Raw genomic sequence first — 11,073 nt, forward strand, 5'->3', positions numbered from 1 at the left:
TAATCTTTTTCAGTCTCCCATTTGAAATTTCAGGAGACCACTATGTCTCTCCACCACCCCCTTACAAGTACCACTCTCCTCCACCTCCAACACCAAAGAAACCTTACAAGCACCCATCTCCACCACCACCACAACCCAAAAAGAAACCATACAAGTACCCATCTCCTCCACCTCCACTGCACAAGAACCCTTCCCCTAAGCCTCATCCAGTGCACCACTCTCCTCCACCACCACCACCTAATAAGCCATACAAATACCCTTCCCATCCACCACCTCCACCTAAGAACCCGAACAAATACCCTTCCCATCCACCACCACCACCTTCTAAGTCGTCTTATCCACACAACCCTCCTCCTCCTCCACCTTACCACCACTAGTATCACACCACGTACATGGTGATCTTTTATAACCTACGTTAACATGCATATTCAACCTATTGCATCATGTTTTTGCAAATTTTTTGTCTATAAACCACTTTTATATTCTTGTCACATAGTTTATCATATTTACTTTTTATTTAATCATATATTTAATAAATTTTTCTTTTAACTCTTATAATTAATTTTTTTTTATCATAATACAAAAGTTTTCTTTTAATTGTCTTTATAGTTTATTTTTTCAATTAAAATTATAATAATGATATTAACGTTCAAACTTAAAATTCTGTATATTCTATCTAAACTCTCATTATTAAATTGATGGTAGTGATTCTTGCTTTTATAATTACACACATATTTCTTTTTAAATCATATATAATTAAATAAATGATATAAACTAAAAACACAAAATGATATCTACAAAAATTAAAAGATAACATTTTAATTATAAGAATTATAAAATAAAGTACATGAAACTATGAGATAAAAAGTAAATAAATTTAATTTTTTTATTTCTCTTTATTTCTTGGCTCTCTTCTTCTTGAATCTATGTACCCTGTTAGGGTGTGAATAAATGATTTTCCATTGACATTATATTATATATGATAAAATATTTCTCTTCTCTAGACTCTAATCCACTTTTTTGTCTTCGTTAAAATGTATCATGATTATAGTATTTGATTGTTAACTATATTCTTGATATGACACTAACATTCATGTTATGAAGCATTCTTTAATAGGATTTGGTTAAGTTTTCAGACATCCATCGACTGACATACCCATATATATGTATTTTTGTAGGATCGATCTAAAGCAGAAAGTTTGAAAACATGAAAGCCATGAATGGGGACGGAGCACTTCACAAAAATATAGATAATAAGAGGAACTTTCCATGTATTATTAATTCGTCGAAGTGTTTGATTATTGTTTAGAGAATTATCCTTCTTAATTATATTGTGTTCTATCGTATTGGACAATTGTAAGGCCCCACTCCCTCCATGTACTGTGGTTGTTTTCATGCAACGTAATTTACAAAGGTGTCTTCCTATATCAGGCTGTCAAGTCAATATATAAATATTAGCTCTCTTATTAGTTCTCGTATAATATTTTGTTAATTATAACAATACTTTACGTTTGTTTTAACTATTTTTGAAATTTTACTTTTCGATATTAAATTTTTATTGCTACTATATTAAAAAAAAAATTGTAGCACATTTTAAGATAAATAAAATTAGAAATAAACATGCAATATTAATACATGTCTACATATATATAGCTAAAGAATTTGAAAATATATAAGCACCCAATACTAATAGTCTAATATAAATCGAAAGAGTAAGAGAAATAGAAGAAAATTAACAACCTTTGAAACATCATCCCTTTTAGTTGGTTCATTGTATACGATACCATCAGAGGTTTACATACACGTGTTTTACAATGATATGATATTATATACCTTGAGTCTAAGTTTTTGTGGATTTACTTTTGGTTCTTACTTACAAATTTCATACCAATGAAAATTCTATGTACTTCATAAATCCTTGTTTCACTTCATGCATGTTTCAATGACTTGAGACTTTTTAAGTACCACAATAGTCATTCCTTCTAACAAAAGGCTATGATTTAACCTAAACAAAAGACTATGATTTAACATTCTTTTCAGCGAAAATCCTTGTTTCATCCATGAGTATTAATTGTGACCCATATAGGGTTTAATCTCTGCTTCAACTTTTTTCATCCATGAGTATCAATGGTGACCCTTAAAGCTTAGTCACACTTGTTAACTCTAGATTTCGTTCAAGACTCCAAGTTGATTACTTGGTTGACCATTGACTTTGATATCACTATTGGATATCAAAGGTTTACACGAACATATATATGTCTCTATATTGATATATGTTGTCCACTCAAAAAGTTTTATATCAATGAAGAGTAAGTATGTTTTATAAACTCTTGTTTCTCCTTATATTTTAATGATGTAGGACTTTATTATACATAATATATTGAGGGGTTTAAGTTTCAACACATTAGTAGACATTTTTATTAAGCAACAATGATCAACACAATCACAAGATAAATAAATTTGTTTCCAAATTTTAAGAAAAATGAATGAAAAAATATATATTGTTTTGTGGTAATATATAGTCACTATCCTAAAAAAAATATTTGGTGAACATCTAGTACATATACAACCCAATATCCTTTTCTCTCTAAAGTTCACACAACAACATATTTAAACTTGTGCAGTGGGCCAAAATATATTGGAGTCTTACAAACAATATCTAATAAAAATTCAAAATAAAAGGAAAATGTAAGTAGAAACATGTTACACGTGTTCTTACGATTAGAAATGTCAAATAAGTCAATCGAATTCAACATATTGAAATGAGTTAGATTGAGTTGGACTCATTTTTTTCATTAAACTAGTTGAAAATTCTAATTAAACTCGTAGATTACGAATTGAGTTGATTTGTCATGTCAATTATTAAAAAATTATATTTTTGTTTTTATTTTATTTATCTTAAATTTTATTCAAATATTAGAATCAAATATAATTGAAAATAAAAAATATTATAAAACTAGTAATACATTAAATAATTCAAATGTTCAAATAAACATTTAATTAATTACAATAAAATAAGTTAACCAAATTTTTTTTTTTTAAAAAAAGTGCATGATAGAATCACAAATAATTTAATTAACCATAAAATAATTAGATAGTATAATTATAAATATTTTTTATAAATAAATTATAAAAAAAAAAAAATAAGTACCCGTGAATAAGTAAAAGTTAAAAAAAAAAACATATATAGCTCAAGGGTAGAACAAAATTAGATCAAGTTATCTTGTAAAATTATGGTTACAAATTTATCACAAATATAGTTTTTATTATTTAAGAAGATAAGGGTGATTTTATCTAAATTTTAGGAGTGTAAACAAATACGGATAATTCACGAATTCGAACTGATCAAAATCAACTCAATGAATTTAGATTAGATTTTTTCAATTTTTAAGTCAGGCTTAACCCAATCTGATTGACATCTAGTACAGGTCGAGTAACAGATTTATATTTTTAACCCATTATCTAGTCATATAATAATAATAATAATAATAATAATAATAATAATAATAATAATAATAGTAATAGTAATAGTAATAATAATAATAATGTTTGAATAATTATTTGTTCCGAATAATACTTACTATCACTCTTATTTAATAAAAAAAATTGTATTTTAAATTGATAATATTATAATAATATAATATATTTATTTTAAATTTTATTTTATATTAATTAATATTAATTTTTTAATTGACAATAATGTAACAAAATCATAAATTTATTTTAGAATTTAATTTATATCATTATTTATTTTATAAATTGATAATATTATATTTATAATAATATATTAAATTAAATAATGTATATTTATTTTAAAATATTTAAATTTCTTAAAAAGTAAATAAAATTAATTATATTAATTTAATTTAATCTGTTCATGATTGAATTAAACTAAATTAAATATTAAAAAAAATTACTCATAGATGTGACCTAACCCAGTGTACATCCAAATCTGAAGCAACCAATCCGTTTAGACCTACTAAATTTTGTGACTTTTATTTTCACGATACATCCTGAGTTTTCAATCACTGCTCCACCGCGTTGTTCAGTATTCTCTGACCCCTTCATGAAAACAGATCAAGTTACATCACGGGTCTGATCATTTTTCTTTTTCTGGAACCAAGTTGAAAGAGGAAGAGGAGAAAAAAAAAATTAAATTTAGTTTTTTTATCAATAAAAATTAGAACAACTTACATATCTTACTCGATCTCAATTATGTTTCTTAATAAATTGAAATTGAAGAAACAGGAGAACGAAGATAAAATTAATTTTTATTTCTAAAAGTTTTTTCCCTTATTTTCTCTCATTTCTGTACATTCAATCAAATATAGCATAACTTCATCTTCCCAAGAAAGAGGGAAAATAGAAAACAGAGATTACATTGGATAACTCATCAGTCTTCGCCAACTCTAGTAAGCTACAGGTACAAATGCACAATGGCACGTGAAACGGTGCTTTCGGGAATGGAGCATAAAATACAATTTTTTTCGCATAAACGATAATGTGAAGAAATAAATAAAATAACACAATAATCAAATAGGTGATATTTTAATATCTTATATATATTTGACCGATAAGAGAAATTTGGGTGAAATTTTTATTTAAATTGTAGAATCTTATTCAAATTAAGCTTCTATATTTATGTATTTACATATAACATCCGGTCAGTGTCTTCAAATATAATAAGGTCAATATCGACATGCATTAGCTGGCAATGAAAGTTCAGCTCCCATTTTTAAATGTTTTTTCACTTTTGATTATTGTCTATATGCCATCTCCCAAGTTGATGCTTCCCACTTCCTCTTCTTTTCTCTATAGAGATGAGAGGTTAAATTAAACTATATAACAAGCCTTATTAACAACTATTTGCAATTGCGATGATCAAAATCTAGCTCTTTTGATAATATTATTCAAATATTGGTACTCTTTGATAACGATTATTAGGGTTCTACTTATTTTGCTCTAAGTAATGATAAGTGTTTTTGGGTTAATATATAATGATGATAAGTTTGACGCATAAAAATAGAGGTAAAAATAAGGAGTGTCGGCGACAAGGCAACTAAATGAACTAATAGCCCAAGTTGATGCTAGGTTATGCCTCAAATCAGTACGTAGAAAAGTGAAAAACCATTCACAACTGTGCATTCGAACAAAATAAATTGATTCAAAATAATCAATTACTATTGCAAACGTAGGTGAGATACATTTTTATTTTTTGGTCACACATACATAGATTATATGCTTCGATCGTATATATGTTGTTTTTCTAATCATTAAATTTTATTTCCCACGTATTGAATTATAATTGTTCTTATTATCTGATGAACAATTTACAGGAATAAATAATTTAAAGAAAATAATACATGAACACATAATTTGAGGAAGACAAATACCCAAAATCATGGATGTTTAGCAAAGTGATGTTTCAACGTTAGAAACAATAAATAATAAAATCAGATTCTTGTCTTTTCTTCCGCCACGTAAAGAAAAAGAAAGGTGGTGTCAACATTTCTGAGTTCTGACTAGCTACAGTCTGGTTAAGTTGCAGCGGCAGTGTTATTATTTCTTTTACTCTTTTTTACGCGTACACATTTTAATTAATTCACACACATTTTAATTCTATTTAACTATTATTTTTACCAAACTTGGCTTAAAAAACAACCGGTAATGAACAAATTCCAAATCCGTGTTCCAAATGGTTTGGATTCGGATCTCGTTGTTGTAATAAAAAGTCAATATTATGCCAATAATTCAAAGATGGATAGTATTATATGGTGTTTCCAAGAAGGTGAGTAAGGTTAAACAAGGTGTATGGTGAGATAAATGGTAAAGAAACAACTATAAAAAGAGCTGCATTAGCTTCCTTACAATCATAACCAAAACCCATTTGAGAGTAAACACTTGGGATTGGAACAATGGGGTCTTTTGTGGCCTCTGCTTCCATCACATTGGCATTTGCCATTATCTTCTTGAGCCTCCCATCTGAAATCTCAGGAAACCACTACTCCTACACCTCTCCTCCACCACCCAAGAAGCCCTACCACTACCCCTCTCCTCCACCACCTCATTACCACTACTCATCTCCACCACCACCACCAAAGAAGCCCTACAAGTACCCATCACCACCACCCCCAGTTCACAAACACCCCTACCCTCACCCTCACCCAGTCTACCACTCCCCACCCCCACCCCCTCCCAAGAAGCCCTACCACTACCCATCTCCCCCACCACCTGTCCACAAACACCCCTACCCACACCCAGTTTACCACTCCCCACCACCACCACCCAAGAAGCCCTACAAATACCCATCTCCCCCACCACCAGTCCACCACCATTACCCTCACCCACACCCAGTCTACCACTCTCCACCACCACCTCCCAAGAAGCCCTACAAGTACCCATCTCCTCCACCTCCAGTGCACAAACACCCCTACCCACACCCTCACCCAGTGTACCACTCACCACCCCCTCCACATAAGAAGCCATATAAGTACCCATCTCCTCCACCACCAGTTCACACCTATCCTCCCCATGTTCCCCACCCAGTTTACCACTCTCCTCCTCCACCACCCTACAAGAAGCCTTACAAGTACAAGTCTCCTCCTCCTCCAGTTCACTCTCCACCTCCTCCTAAGTACTACTACAAGTCACCCCCTCCACCTTACCACTTCTAGATTATGCTTTCGCATCACCCCACATGGTAACCTTTTTATAAATCTTAGTTTAAATGTGAATTAATTTATGAAGTCTCACATCTAATAAAGATGGATATTTTGAACAACATATCAGGAACAAACATCCACAAAATGATGTTCTAATCCTTTGCGTTAAAATATGACGTTAAGTTTACTTGTTCAATTTGATCATGGTTTAATGGTGTAGATCTATTTGTGTTTAACTCCTCTTTATTCCCGGCTAAAGAAACATTCTTTTAGTATTTGATGTTTTTAGTCTCTATTTAATGTGGGATAATATCTTATTGTATTTTATTAAGAGATTAGATGTGGACTGACAGATTATGTATGTACGTGGTTTTGTAGGATCTAAACAGAAAGTGTGAAAATGGAAGCCATGGACGGGAAGGTGCACTTTGCAGTATAAGTGCTTCGATTATTGTTTAGTTAATAGTTATTGTGCTTGTTTTTTATTTATTTCTATATTAGACAGTTGTAAGGCACTGTGTTCTACATGTGTCTGCAGATGTCTGCATGCATTGTAATTTTCAAGGTCTGCTTTATCAAGCTGACAAGTCAAATAAGTTATTCTCTCTATCACAGTGGGAATAGATTTGCCCTTGTATCTCAGCCTTTTTATAATCGTCGTAATAATAACTTACTTTTTCAGTGTTAATTGGTTTTTAATGACTGCCATTTAATAGTGAATTATAAAGTATTACGCTCACGTTTTTAAATATAAGTATTTGTTAATTTATTAATTTCGGACAATATTTTAAGAGAAATTAACAACAAGCATAAAATAATAATACATAGCAGACGTAAGCATTTTAGTGAGGAAATAGATGGCGAGAAAATTGTTTTTTTTTTTTTTATCCCCAGTTGAGTATTCCGTGAAGAAATTCTCTGTTATTGATATTGCTGACGATATAGTAATAAATTATTTGTAACACATTTACTATATTTAAAATTTATTAAAAACTATCCAATTATTAGTGATACTTAGTAATTTAAAAAAAATGAAAATTATTAATACTCAATTTAACCTCCAGTTTCGGATTTATTAAGTTTCTTAAAAGGTGAGTTTTAATCCAGCTAAATTTTACATTAACGGGGAATTGGCTCTTGATTATATATATTTTTTATTTTTTAATGTTTTTTTTTATGTACAATACTATTATGTTTCGTGTATGAATAAAGTGGAGATTGCTTTTTTAGTAAAAATCTAGGATGTATTCTTTTAATGCACCTTAATGAAATTAAGAAAATGAATTTGGGTTTAATTTAATTTTATAAAATTAATTTTTAAAATAAAAATGTCAAGTCTTTTCTTGTAAATTAGTTTAGCATTCAATTTTAGCTCCACTTTTTAATTTTAAATCTTAAACCCTAAACTTTAAGCAAAGAAAAGGAAGAACAAAGAAATGAGCTTAGAGAGTACATTATCACCTTGATCAATTAAGCTCTAACTATTTTCAAGAACTAGAAGCCTCTTGTACTCTATGTAGCTTTGAATAGAAAATTACACTCTTAAGTTCTCAAGGTCCTTGGCATCTAAGAAAAGAAGAGTAATGTTTATCAATTAAAGTTTGTCCATCCCTATAAGCAAGGCTAAACATACTCTATTAAAAGCCTAGTATTATAGATAACTTACAAAAATTAGAATTTTTTTTTTAATATTTGTAATGATATGATAGATCATTATAATTATTATATTTCAGTTGCTATGTAGTGAAAAATTAAAACAATCATCTTAGGGTTTTTATGCATCAATAATTCATGTCATTTATACATGTACATGGTAGTAATTAAAATGACTAAAACTAACAAAATCCTCATAGGGATTACATACACACCCTGTACATATTCAAATACATCAAATATATAATTGTATACAAAATAATCATACTAACTAGTCAAGCATCTATATTCAACCAAAATTGCATAAGAGTATGTCACCACAAAATTGGTCATCTCCTGCATGACTTTTAAAAAATTCAAACAAACAAATCTTTTTAATTCTATCATACTCTCATACAATAATGATAAGCTGGTGAAAAAAATCAACTTGGTAATCAAAATTAAGCAACTTACAATAATACAACACAAATAGCTTAATCATTGCTAAAAGCAATTAAACATGTCAACTTTCAACTTATAGACAACATCATCACACCAACATCTAAACAACTTATAACACAACAACAAAATTATCATAAAACAACTCTAAACAACTAATGATCACACATGTTAAATACATAGATATCTTATAACAAATACGAGCATTTTAAGTGGCTAAACCTTACCAAACACAATGTTTGACATATCGTAATCAAGTTAAATATAGACAACTTCAAGTCTCTCAAAGAACTTGTTTAACAACTCAATTTGATTTATCAAGTATTGCAACTTAAACTAAGAAGTTTAGTACTTTATCAAGGTATAACAAATTGGGTATGAGCTTACCACAACATTAGCTTACACTACTAAGTCTCCTACGGAATTAGTTCACTAACTACCCGTCAAATATTACGCCTTTCCAATACTTAGTAAGGGGCATAGTCCCCGATCTTGTACTTCACTCAATTGATCACTTTATACACGTATGCCTCTCAACCTAGTATGCCTCTCAACCTAACCCACATATAGATACCACATAAAACTTAAAAGAGATAACTTAAAACAACGACTCATTTAGAAGTCAACTTACTTACTGAGGGGTCCTCAATTAGACTTTCAGAACAGCACAACTTATATCTATACAATGAGATATTTTAATTTCTAAAACATCTTTTTCTCTCTTTTAGTTTTTATGTATTTTAGCAAAGATATGTATCTGCACTACATGTCTAACAACTTGATCAACTATAACATCATACAACTTTACAACTATATCATCTTCATCATACAACTTAATCAATATAGTTTAAAGTGTATATATATCTACCCTTAAGAAAGTTTAGTTTTTAAAGTGTGTTTAGATTACATTTGTTAGCTTATATATCTATGTAGTTGATCTTTTGTATGAGATTTTTGTTCTAAATAATAAGCAATGCAAAAAATAATAACTAGTAAATTATTAATAAATAATTATTAAGTTTTAACTCTTAATATTTTGTTGATTTTAAAGATTAAATAGATTTAATGACAAAATAGATTTTAATAATTTTTCATTAAAAAAAAGATACATAAGAAAAGTAAAGGCGTTTCCATACTACCCCATGAATGATGTATAGAAGATAAAAAAAAATAAAAAATAAAAAATAAAAAAAGTATATCACATGGTGAATGATGTATACTTGTGTCGAAGACTAAAGTTCGATTAATTTTTGTAAAGATAAAATGCATTTCTTTCATAGTTCATAATTGATGCCACCTCCCCAAGAATGACTGTAGAATACAAAAATCAATTCCGTTGCCGGGACTCGAACCCGGGTCTCTCGGGTGAGAGCCGAGTATCCTAACCAACTAGACTACAACGGATGACTGCTACTTCAATAATATTACTTTTTAAAAAATCGTTTGTTTTTTTATTCAGCAGTAATTATATTCTAAAGCAATCATTCTTAAACAAAACAATCAAATTTTACTTTAATTGTTTCTTATTTTTGTATTATTTAATTTATCAAATTTCACTTTAATTGTTTCTTATTTTTTTTAATATTTAAAATTTCTAATTTTCTCGAGCAAATCTCGATTGGATCTAGGCATGACAATCTAACCCACCCCATAAGTACATGCCCGAATCCGTCCCGATCTAGATGGAGAAAATCCGTGTTTATCAAATTCGGGTTCGGATTTTTCCTTATTGATAAAATCGGGAGCAGGGGCGGGAATGTTAATATCCACCCCGCCCCGCCCCCATGTCCGTCCTCGCTTAATAATATAATTAAAAAATTATTTATATATATATATATAAACCAAAATTATAAATATTTATATGTAAAATTTTTCTTTTATTTTTTTTAAAAATTATTCATATTTATTTATAAAAAAAAAAGAAGAAAAAAAATAGAAGCGGGGCAGGAAAACCCGAATTCCGCCCGAATCCTGCTAGATGCGAGGATGGAGACCCATATTTTATCCCCGGCAGGTATTGGGGCGGAGGCGATTTAGATTTAAATTTGCTGGGGCGGGAACGTAAAACCCGCTCCCGCCCCGTTGCCATGCCATGCCTAGTTGGATCCTCCTGGCCTCCCCTTAATTACTAAACACATCAATGTCTACAACGGAAATTAGTTCTTCCTTTTCTGAAGGAAGGTTTTTATAGTTGAGAAAAGTTAAAATAACATGGATAATTTGCACAGAATGAAAATGAGAAAAATGGGACTATTTTAGCAAAACTAAATTGGTATCATTGGTGTGGATCGTTGAATTTAAGTCTTCTTAAGAGAGAAGA

The 11,073-nt window shown here is 29.8% G+C and overlaps 1 protein-coding gene and 1 non-coding gene across 2 annotated transcripts; one reads left to right on the forward strand and one right to left on the reverse strand.

Moving 5' to 3' along the window:
- Window positions 1-5,863: 5,863 nt before the first annotated feature.
- LOC109810640 (uncharacterized) lies at window positions 5,864-7,350 on the forward strand. Its single transcript, XM_020374152.3, has 2 exons — window positions 5,864-6,700; window positions 7,041-7,350. Exon 1 carries the CDS (start codon window positions 5,916-5,918, stop codon window positions 6,672-6,674), a length of 759 nt encoding a protein of 252 aa, XP_020229741.1. The 5' UTR covers window positions 5,864-5,915; the 3' UTR covers window positions 6,675-6,700; window positions 7,041-7,350.
- Window positions 7,351-10,084: 2,734 nt separating this feature from the next.
- TRNAE-CUC (transfer RNA glutamic acid (anticodon CUC)) lies at window positions 10,085-10,157 on the reverse strand. Its single transcript has one exon. It is a non-coding gene; the product is annotated as a tRNA-Glu (tRNA).
- Between the last annotated feature and the right edge of the window lie 916 nt (window positions 10,158-11,073).

This window comes from Cajanus cajan, chromosome 7, assembly GCF_000230855.2.
Source record: "Cajanus cajan strain Asha chromosome 7, NIPB_CcT2T_4, whole genome shotgun sequence".
Classification (NCBI taxonomy): Eukaryota; Viridiplantae; Streptophyta; class Magnoliopsida; order Fabales; family Fabaceae; genus Cajanus; species Cajanus cajan.